Consider the following 26,651-nt stretch of genomic DNA (forward strand, 5'->3'; position numbering starts at 1 on the left):
GTGCACGCTAGCTTTAAAGAGTTGCTGGCGTCCTAAATATTTAGGTCCAATGATCCATCGCAGGGTCCTTTGATCCAAAGGCAGATTTAAACGGTGCAATTACGCGAACTTGGAATTCCCCCCAAAATATCACCTCACCTTTAAAAGGATCTGAGTAGCAGGCAGTTCCAATGAGTTATCTTAAAAAGGGGCCGGAAATGAGTGACTGCACAATAAGTGGGGAGCCCTGGTGCCACTGTGGTTATACACTGGGCTACACTCCACAAGGCCAGCAGTTCTGAACCACCAGCTGCTCTTTTTTTGTGCGAAAAATGGGACTTCTACGACTCAGTCTTGGAAACGCACAGAGGCATTCCACGGGCTCTTCCAGGGTCGCTGAGTAGGCATGAATTGGATGGCGGTGAGTTTGCTTTGGTACAATAAAGAAGGGGCCCTGACAGCCATGCATTCGACCACGAACCACCAGGTCCGCTATTTGAGTCCTCAAGAGGGAGATGAGACTCACTGCTCCTCCGAAGACTTACAGCCTCGGAAACCTACAGGAGACACTAGTCCACTTTGTCCCGTCGGGTGGCTGCGAGTCCTAGTTATCAGACGGGTAGCTCGTTTGGTACGATAGATTCAAATGATCTGAAACTCAAGTTGGGTCCGTCAGAGTTCAGGTTCCTTTATTATAACGAAAATGTCCCAGTTTTCATCTAAGATGGCGCAATTTCCCCATCTGTGCACAAAACCTCTGGAAAGGTTGGCATTATTCCTATAAAGACGCTTGACGTCAACCTCACCTCTGAAACATTGAACATGGGTTATCTATTTACTTTTATATATTAAAATGTGTTCTGAAATGTTGACGGCATTACTTGAAGAAAAATTTAATCTTCAAAATATTTCGGAAATTTGCCATGAAGTCTTACATTTGTGACATTCAAAATTGCTCTCGCGCCTTCCGTTTCTGTGACTTTTTCATTTTATTTTCCATTTTTTCCCAAGCGGTGCCCTGTCTTTTCAGTATCCAACTTGTAATCTCTGTATATATTGCACGGCCTCCCACACTCAAAAGAAAAACTTGCTGCCATCTAAATCGATTCTAATTCATAGTGACCAGATAGGACCGGTTTGGAGTTCTCAAACCTTTAAATCTCATAAAGGCTGTAGGGTGACTGGTGGGCTCAAACCACTAACCTCCATGTATGACCAACTAGCAACCATGAGTCCACACACAGCTTTCCTCGAAGTCCCTTAGTATGCCTAATACTTTGTCAGATATTTTTTACATTTTTTTCTTACCCTATAATTTGTCTGAAGTCTTCTCATATTTAAAATATATTTCTAATATATCATCTAATAATATATATCAGCCCAATAGATACCTGAATATATATCTATCATGAGAGAAGTATAACTTAATAGCTGAAATTTAGTGGAACACACTGTAGCTCAAAAACTGTAGTGGATGTTGTCTATCTAGTGGGATTTTCTGAATCTGCCCTCCCTCCCCTCCAAGTAACCTCATGAATATTTTGGGTAGCTCCATCTAAAATGTTTATCCTTTCTCCCTTTTACATACATGTCCTTTGCTTTTTCCTTGTTACTTATCTCCAACATAATACTTAGTTTCCATATTTCTCCTTTGTCTGTTTCCCCAATCCCATACTGCCTTCCCAGCCCATAAAAGTGCCAAGCATTAAAGGAATAGATGAAAGACAGCCAGTTTAATCGGATCTATCACTTTAACAAATCACTTCCCAAAGCAGTGGCTTAAAAGTCACTTTGCTTTCTTCACAGCCTTGGGGATAACTGGCCCTGACTCTGTTCAGTCTGCTCAGTCTCTCCTGCGGTTACAGGCAGAGGACATGAGATGATTCAAAAGCTCTCTCACATCTGGTCCAACACTGGGAAGATTCCAAAATTGGAGGGGGAGGGAGGTTCCTCAGGCATCTCTATTTTAATATGGTCTTGGATGTTGGTTTTGAGAGCAGCAACTTTTTCCATGGCAGCTTTAGGGGTCAAAAGTAAACAGTCCAAGCCACAACCATGCAGGGACATTTTATCACATTTGATGTAACAACGTCAGACATCAGGATCACTACTGCCATACTCCCTTGGTCTAGCAGTCACAAAGGCTCACGTGGAAGAGCAAGGTTCTGGAATAGCAGCAAGCTTATTGTCGCGGCCATTTCAATAAAGTACTGTCACACCAAGAAAGGGAACAAGGTCAGAAGCTGTACCAGCAATAAGTAGACAATGTGGTGAATCTGAGAGCAGCCAGCAAGTCTTGGCTCCCATGAGCAAGATGTAAAAACAAGAAAATGAGTTATAGAGACTCAACCAAATGGACCAGAGTTCGAGGATCTGGGATGACAAATGCCAGGAAAATAAGAAATACCAACCAAAAACTGGTCTCAAGAGCCTAGGAAACCTAAATTCTAGTCAGACTTGGGTACTTAACTTTGAGATTATTATAAGGTAGGATCATTGAACCTCTAGTATACTATCTGTATCAACTAAATTTTAATCACTGGTAAATTCTGGTTAGAGGATTCTTTTTTATTTTTTTGGTTTAGTAATTTTATTTGGGGCTCGTACAACTCTTATCACAATCCACTCATACATCCATTTGTAAATTTGTTGCCATCATCATTCTCAAAACATTTGCTTTCTACTTGAGCCCTTGGTATCAGCTTATTTTCCCCTCTTCCCCACTCTCCTCTCCTTCATGAACCCTGGATAATTTGAAGTATTTTGTCATGTCTTACACTTCCCGATGGCTCCCTTCACTCACTTTCCTGTTGTCCATAACCCAGGGAGGAGGATATATGTAGATCCTTGTAATCGGTTCCCTCTTTCCACCCCACCCTCCCGGTATCGCCACTCTCAGCACTGGTCCTGAAGGGATCATCTGTCCTGGATTCCCTGTGTTTCCAGTTCCTAGCGGTACCCTGGTTAGATTCTGATGCAAACTTTCTTCCCAAAGCAACTCAAAAGTTGATTCTGATGGCTGTCACTTGTCCTTCCCACAGTAGGTCCCCTACCTCTAAAACTGAGTCCAAGGTCATGAGTCCTATGTTAAGCTTCAAGTTTGCGTGCTTCAAAGACTGAGGGGTACACACCATGTGGATAGTTTTATTTTCTCGTATTTCCTACTCACCACCACCATGTTTTAAATCAAAACTCTATAGTATGTCCCATTTGATTTGGCTTTTAGTTCATTAGGTAATTTCTGAATTTGTATTGACAATGTTGAAATTTCAAATGCTTTTTTAAACAAGTCAATTGCACCTATAAAATGTTTAAATAAAAACTACATGCTGAACAAGTAAGCCGGGAAGCTGGCTGGTACATGAGGTAGTCATTTCAACCAACAGGTGGCTACTGCATGGGATAAAATCAGCAAAGGTGTGATTCAGAGTTGTTCCCTCTCACTATGCGGATCCAACCAGTAGCCTCAGCAAATCAAACTGGACACAAAATGTAGCACTGGGGCAAGATTTGTTAACAACTTGCCATATAGAGAAAACAAAAACCTTCTTTACTGAAAACGAAGGAGATGAAGCTTATGAAGCTCCAAGGTATACAGCCTTTGGTAGATTACATCCAAACATAAAAAACCCTTACACCTGGACCAATAGCAACATCATGATGAACAAGGGCATGAAGTTGTCAGAAAAAGTGAATTTTACTTCGATCATCAGTACAGGAAAGAATGCAGTGTGTTGTGTTGCACGCATGTTGTTACAAAGCAAAGCTGTCTCTTTGAAGCCTACGGTGTGCCTAACCCAGGCCGCTGTTTTCAGCTGCGTCAGACGCATCCGAAAACAGGACAGTAAGGAGGGCAGAAGAACCGGTCCATTTGAATTATGGTGCTGGTGAAAATGGCCTGCCACAAGAATGAGCAAATGTCCCCAAGAACTACATCCAGGACGCCTTTCCCCGGTGCCGGTGAGATTTTCTCCCCATGTGGGAGAGGCCAGTCCTGGAGGCCATCGTGTGGTTGAGAGGACCGTGAACGGATGAGCAGCTGCAAGAAGAGGCGCCAACACGGTGAGGGCTGAGGAGGGCGCAGGCGCTAGGCAGGGTTTTCTTGTGTTGTACTCAGGGCCACCCTGACTCAAAACTCCCTCAACAGCACCTCCCAACACTGAAGACTAACAGCCATGGTTGCCCCTCCACCTGGGTTAGGATTCGCTAAATGCCTTGCAGTGATTAACTCTTTAGACTACTCAACAGTGTAAATGAAAAGAGACGATGTTACGAATATTCGCTTACAAGCCTTACTACTAGAAAGTCATTTCTGGATGCCAATCATCTCACCGCGGGGCTCATTCATGAGGAAACGGTTGCCTGGCACGGCCCACGTTTCTTGTCCTCGCGTCCCCTCGAGAGATGCATTCGGGAATTCAGAGACAGCAGCTTTGGTTAGTTTTAACCTGCAGGTTTCATGGTTCCGCTTAACATTCAAATGTTTCTGTGTGAAGCTGCTGCTTTGAGTAGTTACTGCATTGAGTTATAAAGACATGGCCTTCGTTGATCACTTTACCCGGCATGACCATCCTTCCGTCTGTCTGCAGCTCTCGGACTGTCTCCGGACGTCGCAGGGGCAACGTTCATGGCAGCAGGAAGTTCAGCTCCTGAGTTGGTCACTGCTTTCCTAGGTAAATGCTGTCCCTTCGAGTTTTTTCCTGACTTACTGAACCTTCACTCTCCTCAAGGCAACCCTAACAGCCACTATCCCGTCACAGGCGTGTTTGTCACGAAGGGAGATATTGGTATCAGCACCATTCTTGGCTCGGCCATGTATAATCTCCTTGGCATCTCCGCAGCCTGTGGCTTACTATCCCGCACGGTACGTACGAACATGTTATTCAACAAAATTGTGACGACAAATCATCCCAACTGTTTAATGGTCTGAAAGAAAAAGGCCAGGCACTAGTACGTGATCAATCAAATTTATTAATCAGTAGGAAGGCAATGTGTATTCAATTGTTCAATTGGAAGTTAGCCCACAGAGCCCTTGGCCTGATTTAGGAAAGTCAGTGGAGATCTAGACACACAACTCCTGTTTAAAGTCCCTTTACTTTTTCCTAAGCAATATATGGAAGATAACACTATTTAGCTATAAATATACAATTTAGGGAATACACTAAGCACGTACTTGAGAAAATAAGTTACATTGCAACGGACACTGACAATGACCATTTTACAGGTTTCGCCACTCTCGTGCTGGCCCCTATTCCGAGACTGTACGGCGTACGCCATCAGTGTGGCGGCAGTCCTGGGCATACTTGTTGACAACCGAGTTTACTGGTAAGCTTGAAGTGGTTGTTACTTCTACGGCAAACACACGTAGCGAGATGGTTTTCATTCCATTCTACAGCTCCGTGGTTTGCGTTTCAGAAATGTTATTCCCATGTCACTTCTTCGAGACCCTCTTTATCTCCCTTTCTGGTGGCTCTTGAGACTTCCTCTCCGGATACAAATTTGTGATTGTGTTTTCCTTTGGATTTTACAACTTTGTAGTCACTTGTTTCCTTTTAACCCTCCCCTCCTTACACCCTGGCGACCACCATGCTCCCTGCTCCCCACAGGTGCCTGTTGAAAAGTTGCCCCATGTCTGTTGCCAGTTAAAGGCCCAGCTGTGCGCTGTTTCTTTTTCCACTGGTCACTGCTTACTCTGCCTCAGTTAGAAGTGGCCTGTTCATAAACGATTGGTGAAAAGGTACAGAAAGAAAAGGGATTCTCTTTAAATTTCCCCACTGTTCTCGCTGATGTTCATTTAGCAGGAGGAGCTATACCCGCCTCGGCTCACAAACAGTGAGGTTTCAGTATCAAAGGAGGTTTACTGTCACTGTGCCCTCCCTGTGTCTAATGAGTGCAAGAAAAGGGACGAGGACCAGCCAGTGGGCGGACATGAACGTCTGCGAAGAAGCACCAGTATTCCCTTACTCGGTGTTTGTCCTGATGCCGCATGCTAGAGAAAGACGTGCACCGCTCGTCCCCTCTCTCTCAAGTGCGAAATACAATGGGATCGCGCTGCTCACGATCTGTTTTCAAGGAAATCCAGAGCTATCCTGGAGCAATTCCAAAATGAATCATCTTGAAATCTAGTCTGATCCCCTCCTAGCCCCCAAACATAAGGAACCACAACCGAGAGAGTGTTCAAGCGTCTGTCCTCCGTTAGGGAGACAGGGCTGCTGTCGGCAGCAGCAGGCTCACTGCTCCCACAGTGACTGAGTGCAGGTTCCCAACGTGATGGCACAAGGCCATCTAGATTCTTCACAGAGGAAAGCAGAGTATAGAGAAACAATTGTTGGTAACTAACATCTAATTTTATTTGAGAATAACCTTGACTTCTTTTAAATACAAGCCAAATATAGTTACAATAAAATCATATATATTAAAACTCTCTGGCAAACACAAAGCCAACATTCTGAATATGTTTACAAAATTTTTATACCAGAGAATTCGAACAGGATCGCGTGGATAGACACGATTAAAATGAATTCGCAGTATCTATATTCTGTTCATTGCACGCTTTTGGAAGTGTGTTCTGCCACAAACGGAGGTGGAAACTGCACGACTGTCCAGGAGTCCTGGGCAGGCCCTGAGCAACGCCTTGCTGTTCCATGGAAGGCCGCCGGAGCGAGAGCCAGCTGAGAAATGTGTCCAATTCACCTAATTTTTCTTTCACCTAAGCTTTCAATAAACATATATGCTTTAAAGTTTGGGAAATCAACAGAATGAAAAAATATCTAAAAATGGATCTTCTAGTCTCATGAGTGAGTTAGAAATTAGATATAGTCTAAGAAGTATTGGCTCTAAACTAAAATGACTCTCATTTTCATTTCGAAACGCGTACCTCTCTTCTCTAATTTGCAGGTATGAAGGAACTGCCCTGCTTCTGATCTACGGGTTGTATGTTTTGGTGCTCTCTTTGGACATTAACATCAGGCAGTACGTCACAGAGAAATGCAGCCCTTGCTGCACGTCCATTGCCACCGCTATGGAGGAAAGAGCTGACCAACAGCCACTGGTGGGATGGGAAGAGGAGGATCAACCCTTCATACGTCGACAATCAAGAACTGACAGTGGAATATTCCATGAAGATTCTGGCTACTCCCAACTCTCCATAGGTTTACATGGTCTTGTTCCGGTTTCTGAGGGTAATAACTCTGTCTTGCCTACTACTGCTCACTGGCAGATGATAACTGGAGAGATAATCTCATTCCGATTTAGCAAGTACTGACTGTTTGCTAGGTAAAAGGCACAGTGAAGATTCACAGATGAAAAGGGAGCCCTATGCCCTCAATGCACCCCAGTATTTAACAGGAAAATATTAAACAGCTAAGATATGAAAGTATGAGTAAAAGAGAAAGTATAACTGTGCTTCATAAATGGGGAAGAATGTACACAATTCATAAGGAGAGTCAGAAACAATTGCCATAGAGACCAAGCCCATCACCCGCAAGCTGATGCTGACTCACAGGGACCCTACGGGACAGAGCAGAATCGCCCATGGGGTTTCCAAGGCTCCTAAGTCTTTATGGAAGACAACTATGGTATTTTTCTCTAACAGAGGGGCTTCTGGGTTCCACCCTTTTGGTTGGCAGCCAAGCACTTAAACCATTCTGCCACCAACATTTAAACAAGAATTTGTAGAATATACATTTTGATTGATAATCTGATATTATGACAAAGTGTTTATTCTATGGATCGAAGCCAAGGGAATAACATGAGCAAACGGTGTGTTCATGTACTAGCTGAAGCACAATGTGTGCACAGACAAGGAGGATAAAGAGAGTCTTACAAGCTAGTGTAGAGTACAGAAATGAGTCGAACTGTACTTTAGGACTAGTTCCCTGAAATGAGACTTAGAGAAAAAAACAACAACAACGAGATAGGAGAAAAGGAAGCCTGTGAAAGGCTCCTAATGAACACAGCTGGCACAGTGAGTAGACGCCGACACGGACCGACGGTCGTGGAGAGAAAAGGCAAAGATGTGAGACACATGAGGGGACATTGCTGAGACCTGGCAACTGAAGGGCTGAATGGACCGGACCGGGGCAGGGAGCGGAGCTAGGTAACTACAAGTCAGGACTGACTGCGACGACGGGAGCCCACTAATGACTTCCAAGTCAGAGTGGAGGCTGTCTGGGAGGAATGGAGGCAGCTCCGTGTTACGCAGGATGTGTCAAACAGTAGTAAAGCATTCAGTGTGCAGTAGGAAATGAAATCTACCTATGAGTAGACGTGAACTTGAATGGTTACTTTTAATAAAGTAATTAAAAGAACTAATTTTAATTAAGTATATTAAATATGGAACTCAATCTAATTTACAATTCTAAAAAAAATCAAACATGACTTTTCCCCTGCTCACCAAAAAGGATAGTTTATTAAAGTCTTTTGGGTATAAAACTTATGCCTAAATTAGGTTTAATACCGAAAAGTTTAAAAGAACCAGCCCAAATTCTTGAATTACCAACAATACTATCTCTACTGTTTGGTAAGACTTGACAAGCTTTCATGTGAGTAATTTTACTAACCACAGTTGTAAGGCTATTATTATAGATGGGTACTTTACTGTATGAATGGCAAACCATTTAAAAGTCATGATTTCCACCTATATCAAAATATATTATCTCTAACACTGGATTCCTCTAACAAAATAAAGCAAATGGAATATATAATTATATACTCCAAATTTCAGTTATACTGTATTTCTAGTTTCTAAGCTGGTAACGTAAGGTCAGCAGATCAAAACTACCAGCCACTCTCTCGGGACAAAAATAAGGCTTGTTACTGGAGTGGCTATGAGTCAGAATTGACCCAATGGCAGCGAGTTTGCTTTGTTTGGACTTTCAGTTTCTAAGAAATACAGAGAATTAGGTTAATTAACCAAATAAAGTAATAACAGGCCAAAGCAATCACTTATGAGGGCTGGAGTGGACTATGTAAGAAAAAGGTCATGCTGCAACCGTGTTCATGCCCGTGGAGCAGAGCTTGAAAGACTGCCTGGCCATGCTGTGACACTGCGAACTGCAAAGCCAGAGGTTCAAGCCCACCTGCGGTCCCTCAGGAGACAGACCAGGCTGTTTCTGTAAAGACCGAGCAGCTCTGCCTGCCCGGTGGGACCCCGAGGAGGAGTCAGAAGAGACTCCCTGGTGGGGGGATTAAGCAACTATTATCTCAGGCAGGGCAGGCCAGAGGCATCCTTGTTCTTGGGTAGTGGAGGTATGGGTGGACTAGTCCGGTAGACTTCATTCTCCGAAGCAGAAAGGCAATGAACATATACCTTATTATAGAAAACTCAAAATTCTCTCTAACACATTCAAGGAATGAATGGCCCAAAACATTTGGATGGATTTAAGGTCTCAGAGTAAAAAATGCTGAGTATCACACATTTTGAGTTTTCTACTCTGAAATCTCAATTAGTTTCTGTTTGCCAGCAATATCAGTAATGAGGTATTCAAGTGTTTTAAATAGCCTTTTAAAAACTGATACAGCTAATTTATTTTAATATAGCTTTCTAAATAGGCACTATCAACTTAATTGGTCATTTGAGGAAACTCACAATTGTTTAATTTTTCAACAGATCCACCAAGTGTTTTCACTATGCCTGAAGCAGACTTAAAAAGAATTTTTTGGGTATTATCCCTTCCTATTATTACGCTACTTTTTCTAACTACTCCAGATTGCAGAAGAAAGTTCTGGAAAAACTATTTTGTGGTAACATTTTTTATGTCTGCACTATGGATATCTGCATTCACATACATCCTGGTCTGGATGGTCACAATAACTGGTAGGTGTCATAAATACAAAAGTATAATTTCAAAAGAAATCCATTTCCTATAAGAACAAATTGCATATGTTCCCTAAAAATAATAATCTAGATAAAGAGAAAATTTCTTGTTCTGCAATACTAAATCTAAGTGCTTTTTACAAAAAGTAATTACTAATATCACAGCAAGATCATTCAGGTTTTTGTGAGTTGTCTATTACATGTCAACTATAGTCTAACACACAGACCAGAGATATAAGAGATTTTATCAATGAAATTCAATTCACAGAATGTCTTGCTATTATGCTAACAATTAAATCACTTTAGATGCAATTCTAGATACTTAAATCTTAAAACACTGAAATCTACCCCATAATGAAAGATATTACATCAAAGAACCAGTGTTTTGGGAAAATGATGGGTACTGTTTAACTGGATCACATTTTAATTTGCTGTCTAATATTTTAATATTCACATTAGCATACTACAAAGAATGACAAGAGGCATAAAATAAGTTTTCTACTACCTCGTGATTAAGACTTACTTATAACTACCTGGTCATAACTGACTGTACCCCCAAGAATTTCCGACTCCAGAAGAAAATACTAAATATAAACATAAAACAAGATATTAGGGAATTCCTTCTAAAAGGTTACGCCAGATAGACTTGTGTCAGGGTCAGCAAATTACCACTACACATCCTAATCTGCAGTAGTGAGGTTGGTTTGGTTTGCCAAAATTTCCCACCTCCTACTTGTGTCCGTGATGTTCTACTGAATAGGGGTCTTAGGAGTCAGAATTGCATGACAACTGTGAGTTTGGTTTTGGAATAGACATACCCAGGCATTTACATGTTTCCTGGGGTATTTTCATGCCACATTGCTCAAGCCTACCACCTCGAAATGTACAACCCAGCCCTTTATAAAATGAATTAACAGTTTTGTTGATCGCTTTCATACATAAGACTTAGAATAATATGGTAGTAAAAACTACTTATTTTTAAGTGAGGTAATTTTTTTAAAGGTCCAATTAGCGTGGCTAGTATATTTCTAAAATCTTCTCAGCCAGAAATACATTTGACATTAGGAAAAGAGGAAGAAATGAATACCAAGAAAAAAATCATGGAAAAGCTCCAAGATGTAATTTATGTCTTACGTACTCTGAAAAGTTAACAAAAATTAACAACCAATTTTAATTTCAATATAAATATATAAGCATGCATAAATAAGCTACTTTCCTAATTAAGGTTTTTCAATAGTCATTTTAGGCCAAAAAAAAAAAGAGAGAGACTAAAGATTGACGTTTCTGGAATTGAAAGGAATCTTTCAAATAAATTTTTAAAAAATTCCTGGAGCAATTTTTCAATTACACTAAAAAAGCAATTATAGGAATTTTTTTATTCCCCAATTCTGTCTCCCAGCATGGAGGCAGTTCCAAACAACCTTGAACTGGCATCATTTTTTAAATCCGCATTCATAAATGGGGCCACATGTCAGAGAGATTCAAGAAGGGTCTTCATATTTACCATGCTTTCCAAAGAATATTAAATTGAGAATACTCCTCGTTAGAACTTTTAAAAAGTACACTGAATTCCAAAGTAAGTTAAAGATGGCATCAAGGTCATGATGCATGAAGGCAAGGAAGAAAGACCAAAGTGGACGTCAGAAAGAGCGTGAACAACTGCTCTTAGAAAATAGAGCAACTGGTTCTACAAAAGAAATGAGAAGAAATGGACACTTCCCAATGCTAAAAGCAATGGAAGAAATGATGAGGTGATATTAAAGGGCAGTCCAAGAAGACAAAGCATCAGGAGGAAATGGGCAATGACCGGAAACTTGAAAACCAGAAGCGAAGAACACACTCAGCATATCTCAAGCAGAAAGAAACGAAGAAAGTCTCGAGGTGCCATATTAAAGGAGCCTGTGGGCAAAACACGGAATGCAATGGGAAGAATTAAAAGAAGTTGGAAGGAATAAACAGTCACTGGAGCGCAAAGGAATGAAGTCAATGAGTAGCCATTTCAGGAAAGAGCACGTGTATGCCAAGGGCGCTGAAGGAAAAGTCCAAGCCGCACTAAAGGCACTGAAGAGAACAGCGCTTTGGAATTGACAGAAAACCAATTGAGATGTTTCAACAAGTGGGTGCAACGTGAAAGGCCTTCACTTGTGTATGTCAAGAAATAGGGAAGATAGCGACCTGGCTGTCTACAAATAACTGATGGGAAGAGATCCACATTGGTGCCCATTCCAAAGAAAGGTGATCTAACAATGTGGAAATTGTAAAATAATAAAATCAGTGTCACACATGTTAAAATATTGTGGGAAATCATTCCAAAATGCCTGCAGCAATACACTGACAGGGAAATGCCAGAAACCCAAGCCAGACCTAGAAGACAGATACCATTGCTGACACCACATGAATCTTGGCTGAGGGTAGAGAATTCCAGAGAGAGGTTTGTCTGTGCTAGACTGACTATGCAGTGGCCTTGGACTGAGCATATGAGAGTAACTTATGGGCAACATCGCAGAACATGATTGAAACTCGGGAAATGTGTACGTAAGAGTTGTACCCTTCACCATACTTATTCAATCTGTATGCTAAGCAAATAATACGGGAAGCTGAACTGTATGAAGAGCAGGGATGGTATCAGGGCTGGAGGGAGACTCACTGACAACCTGCAATATGCAGGTGACACAATCTTGCTTGCTGAAAGCAAAGTCGAAAAACACATTCTGATGAAGATCAGAGACTACATCTCTCAGTGTGGAATACACCCCAACAGTAATAAAACCTCACAACTGAACCAATAAGCACATCATGTTAAAGAGAAAGTAACATTATCAACTATTTCATTTTACTTAGAACCACACTCAATCCCCACAGAAGTGGCAGCGTAGAAATCAAATGACTTACTGCAGTGGGCACATAGGTAACAAAAGATCTTTTTAAAGTGTTCAACAGCAAAGGTGTCGCTTTAAGAACTAAGACACACCTAACACAAGCCCTGTGATTTGCAGTCCCGCATCTGAATGTGACAGCTGTACAACATCGAATCAGGAAGACAGATTCAGAACGAATGCCTTTGAACTGTGGGGTTGGCAAGGAACATTATGAATGTCAGAGACTCCCAGAAGGAAAAGTCAATATTGGGAGTACTTCAGGCGGAATATTCCTTAGAAGGTGAGACTTATCTTTTGTACTTTGAACATGTCATCAGTAAAGTCCCCTGGAAAGTATGATAGCATGCTTGGTCAGCGACGAAGAAGACACTCAACAAGATGGACTGGCGAGTGGCTCCGACGACAGGCTCCCTCACAGCAACAATGATGAGGGCAGACCAGGCAGCCGTGTTTCCTTCTGCGGTTCACAGGGTTGCTATGCGCAGAAACAGATGCAACGGCACAGCTCCTAACCCCACCACACCGGGTTAACAAACTTACAGAGAGCTACAGATCATTCATTTCTCATCACTTTAAGAAAAACACTTTCTAAAGCAAAATTGGTCCATCTCATCAGAATGTAAAACACAACAGTCCTATTAAGGTACCAGTGAACATCCATCCACAGCTGGTTTATCTACATCTTGTGGTGTCCCTTTGAGTCCATTCCAAATCATATGATAAATGTCAGCTGTTACATTTTTTAGTTATAGGTCATTAAAAATCTGTGTTACCCGGGTTGTACAACATTGTAAATTTACCACTCTCATTCATAAATTTGCTAGCTAAAAAACAAAGCAGTATACATTAGTTATGAACTATAAAGGTATCCATTTTCTTTTTTCTTGGGGAGGAAAAATCTTAAATCTATGCAAAGAATGGTTAGTGAGTAAGTAATATTAGTAATTTGAAATACACATGTTTATTACAGGGGAAACGCTAGAAATTCCAGATACAGTGATGGGCCTTACTTTATTAGCTGCAGGAACAAGCATTCCAGATACAATTGCAAGTGTGTTAGTAGCAAGAAAAGGTAAGTGGATCCCTTCAAGCTACAGGGGAAATTTATTTTTTAAAAAAACCCTCATTGAAATGGAATATGCAAAAATAACTTTAAATTTATTCCCTCGATAACACACTTTGTAAGTCAGAAAGACTCAAGAGGAAGGGTTTACTATTTAATTAAGGATTAATTCCACTAAAATTTGATGTCCAAATAACATTCATCTCCAAAGTACAATAAATTTAAATTAACCATGCTAAATTAAAATGAAAAGCAACAAGTAATCTATATACCGTATTGAAAAAAATTTAATAAATAAAAATAATTAGATAAATAAATGTTAAGACTTTAAATACTAACCAAAAAATAATTTTAAAGTACAAATTCATTAAGACTTTTGCACGAATACAGCAACTTTCCAAGCCAACCAACAAAATAATGTATCCAGTGTTTTTTCTTATGAAGTGAATGAATAAAATACAGTATCAGTATGCATACTTGAACCTGTTTTTCTCTCGCAGGTAAAGGAGATATGGCAATGTCTAACATCGTGGGATCCAATGTGTTTGATATGTTGTGCCTAGGTGCTCCGTGGTTTATCAAAACTGCAATTATAAACCCATCAGCCCCGGTAGAAGTTAACAGCAGAGGACTCACTTACACAGCTATCTTTCTGAACATTTCAATTCTTTTTCTTTTGTCAGCAGTTCACTTCAATGGTTGGAAATTAGACAAAACGTTGGGAATAGTTGGCCTACTATTATACTTGGGGCTCGCTACATTATCAGTTCTGTATGAACTTGGAATTATTGGAAGTAATAAAATAATAGGCTGTGGAGGTTGACAATATTCACACTATGTGGGGAATGTGAATAATGAGGACAGAGCAGAGAAAGGCAAAATAAAGTTTTAAGCCCAACAACAACAACAAAAACTTGCTGAATTTTAGGATCTAAACCTTACGGTGACTTTTTCTATCACCAAAGTAATGCAACTTAAAACCAACAAAAATTGCATCCTAGTTTGCATGAGCCCTTTCTTTTCAAGGACAACTGCATACACATAAAACAGAAGCTTTGAAAAATTCATCTGTGGTTAACCTTACAGTTGATTAAAGTTGGGGAAACCTGAACAAATTAATATCACTAGGTAGTACTGAAAATAACAAGAAAATGGCTTATTTGATTAAAAACAGTATAACCATTCATTTAAACTGAATGACCGGATGCTCCGTCTTTAAAAACCCAAACTTGAGATTAACAAAACTCACAGTATATTTTAACACTACACTGTAAAAAGCTGGTGGGACTTGTAAAAGTTCATTTTTTACAGCTTGTATAAGCATACAGTGTTACTAAAAAGTGACCTTGACTAGAAGATTCAGCCCCACACGTTTACCAATGTTCTACCCGTGGTTCCACTAGGCGCTACGATCCCGGCGAACATCGATCTCCCTGCCGCTGATTTTGATGCCATTCATGATTCTGCAGGCTTTCTCCGCCGATTCTGGGGAGTCAAATCTGACGGTCCCACAGCCTTTTGACTTCCCATTCTCCATTTTTATTTCTGCAAACATGACATGACCTGTAAATAAATTAGAGAATTCTTATCGGTTTAAACAGATTCCATTCATTTCTCTCTAAAGGTCTGAAATTCCTCATAAGTATTCAGTCATGTGGTAAAGTGACATTGCCATGAACCATTTTAAATACACATAATACAAACATTATTCTCATTTTATATTTTGAAGATAATGTAATTAACTTAAAGTAATGAGTATTAGAATATAATCAAAAAGTATAAATTTGCTTAGAATTTGATACTCATGTATTTTCATTTTTATGCCAAATCCTTAATTTCTGAAGTAAATTTTATTAGCAATAAGACAAGCTAGCAAAAAATACCAAGTCACCATGACAAAAAATCAATTTGCATATTTAAACAAAATTCAATGTATTTTCAGAATAAGCTCCTTCTATCCAGCTCCACAACCTCTCTTCCATCTCTATCTCCCACATCATTCCTTCAGTCCTACAAATAGCAGCAACACCTCACTCCCACTGACTTGATCTCAACTCTGTCGAGCGTTACTAAGGTTATACATCTCTCACAGACGCAGAGCGCCTCGTCTTTCTCTCACACAGGTGCTGTTGAGTTTGAACTGCCAACCTTGTGGTCAGTGGTTCTACCAGGCCTCAAAATGTCCACTTCTGATTTCCAGCGACTGTCAAAGTAATGTAAACTCAAAATCTTAGGGTGGTATCAAGTGTGTTGTGGAAAAACGTTAGACACAAAATTGTTCGTTTAAATCAATGAAGAGAAACACCGTGGTGATGTTAACACAAAAGAGAACCACAGAGGAGCTTTCCGAAGGAGGTGGAAAAGAATTGTTCTTCAGACAGCAACAGCACTGCCTACTCGAGAGAGGTGGTTCTCCACCTGCCTAACGCTGCGACCCTCTCATACAGCTCCTGATGTGCTGGCGGTGACCCCCAACCACGACGTTATTTTTGTTGCTACTTCCCATCATTTTGCTACTATTACGAATCAGATGACCCTTGTGAACAGGTCCTTCAACCCACCCCCAAAGGGGTCGCAACCCACAGGTAGAGAATTGCTTCTTTAGAGACTGATATTTAAAGTAAAGCAATGCCATTTATTAAAACAAAAGGCGGTCATAAAATCAATCACCTGGTTAGCAAACCAGTGACTGACTTTCAGGGAGGTGAGGCGCTCCAGGTCCGACAGCTTTTTACCTGCGCCTTAGAAGATGGAGGACCAGGGGTCCCGCATACTCGGAGAGCTCTTTCCAACAAAGCGAGTTTGGTGTCCAGGTAGCCGAGCAGTAGGAGTCTGAAGAGTGAAATACTCGCCCCCACCCAGCACCACACCCCCACCCTACGCATTTGTCCTGAGCAGGGGCCTAGGCAACCCAGGACCTGATTAGCGGGACAGTCCCGTCACTAGGGTGCTGCCATGGCGGCTACGACTAGCTATAGCCCCACTCCATGCCCAGACCGGGACCCCGAGCCCAGAGTCGCTTGCCTGCCCTGCCGAGACACGCACAGCGGTCGCGGGACCCCCTACAGCAGCTGCTCACTCGCAGGACCGCACTAGAAGCTTCCCTTTCCCACGGTTCCCCTCTCCACACGTGGCGGCGATCTGCGCTTGGGCACACATCCTTCCCTCCATTCATCCAAGGCCCCAGTAACTGACCTGCAGGCCAGCGGGGGCTGCCTGGGACCTCTCCACCAGCACTCCGTTTGCCCAGCCACCCACCCCCATCAGCTTAGCACCCACTCCACTCCCAGGGCGAGAGCCTGAGCTGAGCACTTCCCGCTGGCAAGTCACACCAGAGCCCATCCCGCTGCTACCCCGACACTGCTTCTGGAGGAGCCACTTCAGGCTGGCCTGCGCCACCGTGGAGATCTGTAGCCATGGCGAGGGTGTGCCCCTGCCTACTGGGAGCACAAGCGACAGGGTTCTGTCCTCCTGCGGGAGTGGCGTTGCCCTCCACGGTGAGCTACAGGGATTCCAGTAGCCAGCGGCTTTGAGCTCTAAGCCTGGGTGGAGGACAAACACCATTGCCCGCAGTTTCCCGCCAGAGCCGCCGCTGTCCAATTCCACCTTAGACCACATCGCTGCGGACCGTGCGCTGCTCACAGGGCTGGTGGATTAAGCAATAAACGTCCCCGCCTGCTAGGGAACCTAGGACGCGGCTTTTCAGTCCATGCCAGAGCCGACTGTGTGCTCCAGCGTCTCTCACGACCAACGGGACTGTGGGGTTCCCAGTGCCAGCTCCTAAGTCTGCCCCAGTCCTTCCCAGCCGGTATAGGAGGCTAGCGCTGCAGCCTGTGCCTCTCTCAGCACGCCTTGCGGCCCCAGCATTTTCCAGCCAGTGGAGGAGGCCCGTCCAAGGGGGACTGGCTCCTGCGTGTGCAGCCTCTGCCCACAGGCTCAACTCTACAGGCCTGCAGAGACCTGGGAGGGCTTGCTGAAATGAAGAGCATTTTTTCCCCACAAAGCCTGGCACCAGAGCCCAGATCAGCACCACGTGCCATGACAGCGAGGTCTCGCCCACCTCCGCCTTCTATTTGGCATCACTAGAACTTACAGGGAAAAGAAGGGGGAAAATTTTATATATATATACACATCTTTTATCTCAGGCTGGCTTTTCTCTCTTTTATTTTCTGTGCTTTCTTTTATTTCTTCCTTTTTGATTATTGATAGTACTTCTCTTCTGCCACTTTTCTATAGGTTTTCCTAATATTTTTCTTCTCTTTCCAATTCTACTATTATCACTTCTTTTCTCTCCTCTTTTATATCTTCAACTTCTTCCTTTCTCTCCATTTTTTCCCGCCCAAAATTCTTTTTAAAATTATTTTAAAATTTTTTAACCTTAAATTTATTTTTATTACTAAACAACAACAACACAAAGGCTGCTAAGGGTACCCGGACAAACCAGGTCAAAGCAGCCTGAAGGCACTCACTGAGGCTCCAGCCCCACTCCAGCTGCTGAAACATCTCACCACTGCTGGTCACTAAGCAGTCGGGGAACTCGGCCTACACAGCAGTCTGACCCACCCTTATAATAGGTCATAGGCAATCGCCTGAAAGAATCCTTAAGAATAACACAGATAAGGTTACCCTGGCCTCCCAGAAGCAGGGGGGCCTATGAAAGGATCAAGGAAAAATCAACAGATCGCATCACTCCCAACAAAAAAAATCCAGAGAGACGAACCATAGTAGCAGAGATAGCATCTCTCATACAAAAAACAGATACAGATCTGCCACGGAAAGAAATCTTCAGAAGTCTGCTGGCAGTAATGCAGGAGCTAAGGGAAGCAACTCAGGATAAGGATGCAATGATAGAGGAGATGAAATCCACAACAGCAGGGATGAAATCCACCTACCAAAGGGAACTGCAGGAGCTAACAAAGGAGGTACCAGAAACAACACACAAGGTCACAGAATTTATGATTAGGCTTGAGGAGGCAGAGAAACGTACCAATGATCTCAAGGACACTCAAACAGACCCAAGCAAGCAAGAAGAACAGTCAGACAGGAAAATTGAAGAAACAGACGGTAGTCTGAGATCAATGACCGATGGTATGAAGAGGAATAATATTCGAATAATCGGTCTACGGGAGCACAACACAACACACAAGTTGACAGCCAACATAACAAAGGATTTTCTGGAAGAAAACTTTTCCATGCTAACAATGGAGAACCACTCACACAGGAAGCAGAAAGTCCGCCAGCTAGACTAAATCCCAAGAAGAACACGCCAAGACATAATAGTAAAAATATGCAGCTTAGAGGAAAAAGAGAAAATTTACGAGCAGCAAGAGAAAGGAAGACAGTCACATACAAAGGAACACAGGCAAGAATATGCTCAAACTTATCAGCAGAAACCATGAAGAGAAGGAGAGAATGGAGCAACATCTTCCAAAGGTTGAAAGAAAAAAATGCCTCCCCTAGAATCCTATACCCTGCCAGGTTATCCATTAAGATAGATGGTGAGATAAGGGTCTTCCAGGACAAGGAAAGACTCAAAGAAGATGCTGCAAGTCACCTGACACTGCAGAAGATACTGGCTGACTCACTATGGCCAGAGGATCAACCTCCACCAAGAACAAACAGGAAACCACCATATAGCCCATCTCCATCTAGAAGCCAACACGCCAGCAGCAATTACCAGGACAACAGGGTCTCAGATGGAAAAGAGGACAAAATAGAAACTCTCCACTCAAACACAGCACACTGACATGAAGTGAGATAGGTAAAGACCCAAAACACACACAGGCTATGACAACTATGAATCCACAGATAGTGATAATAACTCTGAATTTCAATGGAATCAATTTGTACATTAAAAGAAAAAGGCTTGAGGACTGGCTCAGAAAACATAATCCATCAATCTGTTGCGTGCAAGAGACACATCTTAAGCGCACAGGCAAGAATATGCTAAGAATAAAGGGTTTGGCAGAAAGTTTACCAATCGAAATTGTAACTCCAAAAAGGTAGGGGTGGTATCTTCATCTCCGATAAAATGGACCTCAAGATCCAAATCATAAAAAGAGACAAAGAGGGACACTACATAATGCTGAAAGGTTCAGTAAACCAGGAAGCAACTTAGCATATTGAATATTTACACTTCTAATAAGGTTGTGGTAAATTTCATCAAACTATTAAAAAAATTAAAAAAGAAATCACGGAATCAACAATCATAGTAGGTGACTTTAACACAACACTATCAGAGAAAGACAGATCACTGAGAAAGAAGCTCAGCAAAAAGGCCAGAGAGCTAAACAATGTACTTAGGCAACAGGGCCTGATAGACATCTTTAGAGCTTTCCATCCAAAAGCAAAGGATTTCACATTCTTTTCAAATCCACATGGATCTTTTTCAAGAATAGACCACATGCTGGGACACAAGTCCAGTCTGAGTAAATTCAAACACATAGATATTATCCAGACATCTTTCTCAGACCACCATGCCACAAAGCTGGAGATTAATAAGAGGACGTCCAGAAAAGCTAGGGCAATCAATTGGAGGATGAACAATGATCTCCTGCGACAAGAATGGGTACAGGCCCAGATCAGAGAGGATTTAAGGAAGTTTCTAGAAACTAATGAGAACGAGCATACAACATATCAAAACTTATGGGACACTGCAAAGGCAGTTATCAGATGTAGCTTGCTATCATTGAATGCATACATGAAAAAAGAAGAAAGGCGTATGACAGATATGTTAACACAAAACCTCCAACAACTAGAACAGAGTCAACAGAACTATCCCTCCAAAAGCAAGAGAAAAGAAATTACTAAAAATCAGGACAGAGTTAAACCAGTGGGAAGACAAGAGAACAATGCAAAAGATAAATGCAGCTAAAAGCTGGTTCTACAAAAGAATTCACAAAATTGACAGTCCTCTGAAACAAACATGGCGGGTTTGTACTCCGTCCGAGCCTCAAAATAAAAACAAAAAGAAAAAAATTGACAGTCCTCTGGCAAAGCTTACCAAAGATAGAAAGGAGAAAATATCAATAACCAGGATGAGGGATGAATCAGGGGCAATAACAAGAGACCCCAATGAGATTAAAAGGATAATCACAAAGTACTATGAAGGTCTGCATTCTAATGACTTCAGAAACATGGAAGACATGGATAAATATTTGGGAAAAGTCTATCCCTAGATTATCTCAGACAGAGATCAAGAACCTCAACAAACCCATAGAAAAAGCATAGAGAGGGTCATCAAAAACCTAACAACAAAAAAGCCCCAGGGCCAGATGGTTTCACAGCAGAATTCTACCAAGCATTCAGGGAAGAGCTGACACCGACCAATCTTCCACAAAGTATTCCATAACACAGACGAGAACAGTAAACTCCCAAAATCATTTTACGAAGCCAGCATTACTTTGAGAGCCAAACAGGGCAAAGATTCCACACGTATAGAGAATTACAGACCAATATCTCAAATGAACATAGATGCAAAAATCCTTAACAAAATATTGGCCAATAGAATACAAAAGTATACAAAACATATCATCCACCACGACCAGGTAGGATTCATCCCAGGGATGCAGGGATGGTTTAACATCCGAAAATCCATCATATTATATATCACATCAAGAAGAAAAAGGATAAAAACCATATTTGACAACATCTAACACCCATTCCTAATCAAGACACGCATGAAGATAGGATTGGAAGGAAAGTTGCTCAAGCTTATACAAGCTATCTATGAAAGATCAATGGCCAACATCATAGTTAATGGAGAAAAGACAAGAACAATCCCACTGAAAAAGGGTACAAAACAAGGGTGCCCCCTGTCCCCACTTCTATTCAATATTGTTTTGGAGGTTCTGGCTAACAACATTAAATAGCGGAAGGACATCAAAGGGATCCAAATGGCAGAGGAGGAGGTGAAACTATCGCTCTTTGCAGATGACATGATCCTGTACATTGAAAACCCCAAAAGCTCCACAGCTGGAGTACTTACAGTGATAGAGGTTTACGGAAGAGTTAGCAGGATACAAAATAAATTAACAGAAGCCGGTAGGTTTTCTATACACCTCAGACAGGACCATGGAAGAGGGGATTAAGGAGGAAGTACCCTTCACAGTAGCTAAGAACAAACTGAAATACCTAGGAATATATTTAACAAAAAATACTAAAGACCTATACAAGGAAAACTATAAAACCCTACTACAGGAAACCAAAAGCTACCTCCACAAATGGAAGAACATCCCCTGCTCGTGACTGGAAGGCTCAACATAGTAAAGATGACAGTTCTACCTAAAGCACTTTACAAGTTCAATGCTATACAAATTCAAATACCATCAACCTTCTTCAAAGAATTGGAAAAACTGACCACCAATTTCTTATGGAGAGGGGAGAAACCCAGAATTAGTGGAGAACTACTCAAGAAGGACACAGTTGGAGAACTCGCCTTACCCGATTTTAATGCCTATTACATAGCTACAGTGGTTAAAACAGCGTGGCACAACGAAGACACGAAGACCAGTGGAAAAGAATAGAAAGCCCAAGAGTAAACTCATCAGCATATAGACAACTGATCTTCGACAAGGGTCCCAAAAACGTCAAGTGGGAAGCGGATGCCCTTTTTAACAAGTGGTGCTGGAAACAATGGATATCCACATGTAGAAAGATGAACAAGATGGATCACAGACCTAGAAGTTAAACCCCAAACCATCAGGACCTTCAAGGAGGGAATTGGGACTAACCTCAGAGCACTAGCCCAGGGAACTCATAGGCTCACTGCAATAGGGAAGGGTACACACACGGGTGATCTGGAAATCAACAAATGGGATTTAATAAGAATAAAGCACCTGTGCACCTCGAAAGACTTCACCAAGAGGGTGACAAGACAAGCCACAGACTGGGAGAGGTTTTTAGTTGTGACATCCTGCAGTCTGGATGCTAGCATCTCAGTGGATCACTGCGCTACAGTTAAAGAAAGGAATATACTAACCCAGAATACTACCATAAGAAAAACACTTTTTTAATGCAAATAACAATCACATTAGTAACTTTAAATATTGGGTAACACAAAAGGCCCTTTCTTTATCCACTGGATATCATCAAAAGCTCTATTTTAAACATGGTTACTTAGTAAAAAAATTTTTCCCAGTAAATGTCTAAATGGTGTTTTAAAATTTTTACACCAGTTTTCCCTCCATCATCAGTATCAACAAATCTACAAATCTATTTTCAATGGCACACTTACCACATTGACTGAATTTCTCTTTTAGCTTCTGCCAAGTCAAGTCAAAGGGAAGCTAGAAGAAAAAGTAGTATTAGTAACAGATATACACAAGGGAAAGAGAAGTGTAAGTATCATTTACATATATGTATATTTGCTTACATTTCTGACAAAGATCTGGTTGCCTTTGGAGCCTATTCTCTCTCTCATTCCGCTTCCCATTGGACCTGATAAAAATCCACGATCCATATCGATGCTCCTTTCCAGGACAGCTCCTATACCTGGTCCCATTCTGTCGAAGCTCGAACTCATCCGGTCCAGTCCCATACCTATTCCTCCGGTCATACTGTTCATGCCACCCATTCCACCACCTGGATTTTCAGAGGAGGGAGGAATTGAAAATTACTTCACTTTTGCGAAAGGAGAGGAAAAATGTAAAAGAAAACATACAGATATAAAACTATTTTCATACAATGAAATAATTTTCCAAGGAACAGAATTTAACTTGGTTTACACATGATTAGTTGAGAAATCTTATTTTCACCACTTACATGAAGAAACAATATAAATATATACTTCCAAATATCCTATTTTGATTCATATAATGCATCACAAAAATCATACATATCCTTACCAAGTACTTTACCTATTAATGCTACAGTAGTTTTTATCCTACCAAGCTTAGCAATTGCTAGGGGAAAAGGGAACAAATTCAAAGGATTACAATTCTAATACACCAAATGCTGTCATTATATTCTCCTGTCCCAAATTCCTGTCCCAGCTTATGTTTCACCATAATATTTTAACTTCTGTTTCCCATTCAATTTTTCTTCTTACGTCAATATTCAGCAACCATATAAAAACCCATCTTTTAGAGGCTTAATGTAACTTGCAGAGGAACAAGAAATGGAATCGTTCCCCTTTCGCACTAGAGGTCCTTGCTTACGCCACCTTCATTCTTCAGATTTGATCCTATCAGTCTGTCCCATTAATTATGAAAATCAATTTTATTTAAATTTCAAAACTCACCCTTTTTTTCTTGTACCTAAAACCTCCACATATAAAATGCTAAGATATAATGTTACCCTTCAAATGGCATTCTGTGAATAACAAATATGAAATCAGAGAAACAGAGGCTTAAACAACGAAGGTAAAAGACAACGGGAGGAAAGTTAGACTGAATAGGCCAAAGCTGTAAAGAGGAGGAGTAAAATAAACTGTGTGTAAAGCGTAAAATGCATTAGTGGAAAAGATGGAAGAAATCCAGCATCCCCGGGTTACAACTGTTCTTGACCCTTTCATCAGAAGGGCTTAAGAATAAGCACCTTTTCAACCATACAAACGAAACAAAACAAAGCCCACCACCACTGAGTCTACATCAACTCATCGTGACTCTGTAAGGCAGCATAGTCTGTCTGTTTCTGAGACTGCCCCTCTTCATGGGAGCAACAAGCCCCGCCTCTCTCCCGAGGGGTGCCTGGTGGCTTTAAACTGCTGCCTTGTCGACTGCAGTCCAATGTGCAACCACTTCAACCTTAGCAAGTCTCTAAAAGGGTAGATCTGGGACAATTCCCTGGGCCTATCAAAATACACGAGATGCTCAGAAATGAAACAAGTGAGTCACCAACAGAGACTAAGCAAGAAACAAAGCTGGTGGCAAAGGAAACTTTGCTTCTTGACACTTGATTAGATAAAAGCTCCAAAATGTTTAGTTGTGAAGGAGGCTCTTGGATTGGCTGTAATCGTTTGTAAATGTCAAAGAAGTAAACTTCCACTAGTTTAGAAAACTCAAAACAGTCAAACATAAAAGCTTGTTCAAGACCCACCACAGCTTCTTGAACTAATTATTGACCAGGCATAGTAGCATACAAGAACGCAGCATTGCTATACTACAAGAACTACTTTCGCAACGTCTTCTGCAAGCACTAAAACATTACGGAATAGATTCCAGTAAAATTTAAACCTACTTCTTGCACATCCTACTGGACCTGTGTTAGAAGCTCCTATTCTTGCTGAAAACCCTCCAATCAATGCTCTGCCTAAACAAGGATGGAAAGATAACACACTAGTTACGCAATCACACTGTCAGCATCTTCAGATACTGAGCTCTCAGAAGCACACGGTAACTAGCGATCATACAGCCTTCCAGGTGTGCTAGTGAAAAAGAAAGCGAGTACATGAAAATTGTTAAGCATGTTCTTCAGGTAAATCAAACATTACACATTTCTTTTTTCTTTTTTTAAAAAAAGAAGATTTGACTAATACAGACTGCAAAAAGAAAAAGAGAAGTATGTAGCCCTACCAAGTCTACCAAAGGAATCTCCAAATCCTCGATTTATTCCAAGATCACCACGGCCAAAATCTCTCTCCAGGCTACTAGTCATCGCACCTCGGTATAACTCTGAAAAGATTACACAGCAAATGAAGCTTTTTCAATACACAGCAATCCATTTAGGAATATATCTAAATTACATCGAAAAGACAGAAAAAGTCGCAACTACAAAAGTGCGTGTGATTTACGTAACTGACCTCACATACTACAGATTTCCACTCTCTCAGGACCCCTCCGCTCTTGGAAAACATCTAGAGGACCCATCCCTAAGTAGGTTTTGAGGGACTGTTTTAACAGTAGGGAATACTAAACGACACATGCATATCTCACCACATACAATTACTTACCTCCCATCCGGCCAACTCCGCCAAATCCTCCCATGCTATTCATTGCTTCCAAGCCACCAAACCCAATGCCTGTGGAATAAAGATCAGCTTTGAGGTCTGTCAGTTGTATCAGAAAGAAACGTTCTGTGCATGCGAAGTCTTACCACAGCATTTCATCCGTCCTGCATTGTGCAGGTACTTCTTACCACCTTCCGTATGCCCTTACGCACATACCAGGCTCAATGGCTACTAACAGCTTGAGGAAGTGAATCAATAGTAAACCTTGCCTTATGTTTTCCTTTCAAATTCTCCATATGATTTCTAGCTTATTCAAAAATCATGATGAATCCACACAAAAAAATAAATGCTTATACATACCTCCTCCAATTTTATTCATTCCTCCAAAACCTGGACCATCCATTCCCATACCTCAAATAAAATACACAGTATGTACTTTCAGTAAACTTCATTTTTATGACGAAATGCATAATGAAGTATAGCAAAATAGTTATTAAAAGATACGATTCGTCTGATCACAATGGAATTCTAGACAGGAAGCGAGGTGCAGGAGGGATGGTTTAAAATTCCATGCCTGGCAGCTTTCTAGCCCCAGTCTTCACAAAGGCCTCTGCATACTGATTAGACAAGAATGCAAAATTCACTGTAGGTCACGCCTACAGCACTCAGTCATGGAATATCTAGGATGAGGTCATCTTTTTCTTCATTTTTTTCCTCCCCAGAACAAACATAAATATCACGATAGACGATTTAGAGATCAAACCAGAAGGAGAGAACTCCACTAAACGCAGACGCTACCAGAGCAGTAATAAAAAGAATAAAACGGTCTGAATTTGGGGTGAGGGGTGAGGTCAGCAGACTAAGGGGAAAGGAAAACGCTCCAACTGTTGTGGATCAGAATTATTACCATAACCCGACTCTTAATTTTCAAAAACATAAGAATCTAATAGCATGCATTAGACCATCAATATAAAAAGGGGGTCTCAATAAAGTGTGATCTGGGACTCTTAAGGGTTCAATAGGTCA

General features: G+C 41.4%; 2 protein-coding genes across 2 annotated transcripts in view; one reads left to right on the plus strand and one right to left on the minus strand.

Annotated features, from left to right (window-relative positions):
• SLC24A5 (solute carrier family 24 member 5) overlaps positions 1–14,561 on the plus strand; it is a 28,056-nt gene extending 13,495 nt beyond the window's left edge. Inside the window, exons 3-9 of the mRNA XM_075532302.1 lie at positions 4,569–4,652; positions 4,740–4,843; positions 5,204–5,304; positions 6,877–7,160; positions 9,590–9,796; positions 13,646–13,747; positions 14,239–14,561. Of these exons, the coding sequence (XP_075388417.1) occupies positions 4,569–4,652; positions 4,740–4,843; positions 5,204–5,304; positions 6,877–7,160; positions 9,590–9,796; positions 13,646–13,747; positions 14,239–14,561 (1,205 nt within the window). The remainder of the gene's footprint in view (positions 1–4,568; positions 4,653–4,739; positions 4,844–5,203; positions 5,305–6,876; positions 7,161–9,589; positions 9,797–13,645; positions 13,748–14,238) is intronic.
• Positions 6,168–26,651, minus strand: part of MYEF2 (myelin expression factor 2) — a 43,454-nt gene continuing 22,970 nt past the window's right edge. The window contains exons 11-16 of the mRNA XM_075530772.1: positions 25,986–26,036; positions 25,629–25,697; positions 25,252–25,350; positions 23,112–23,320; positions 22,974–23,025; positions 6,168–15,301 (exon numbers count right to left, since the gene is read on the minus strand). Of these exons, the coding sequence (XP_075386887.1) occupies positions 15,138–15,301; positions 22,974–23,025; positions 23,112–23,320; positions 25,252–25,350; positions 25,629–25,697; positions 25,986–26,036 (644 nt within the window). The 3' untranslated portion in view covers positions 6,168–15,137. The remainder of the gene's footprint in view (positions 15,302–22,973; positions 23,026–23,111; positions 23,321–25,251; positions 25,351–25,628; positions 25,698–25,985; positions 26,037–26,651) is intronic.

The sequence above is a fragment of the Tenrec ecaudatus genome, chromosome 14 (assembly GCF_050624435.1).
Source record: "Tenrec ecaudatus isolate mTenEca1 chromosome 14, mTenEca1.hap1, whole genome shotgun sequence".
In the NCBI taxonomy this organism is placed as follows: Eukaryota; Metazoa; Chordata; class Mammalia; order Afrosoricida; family Tenrecidae; genus Tenrec; species Tenrec ecaudatus.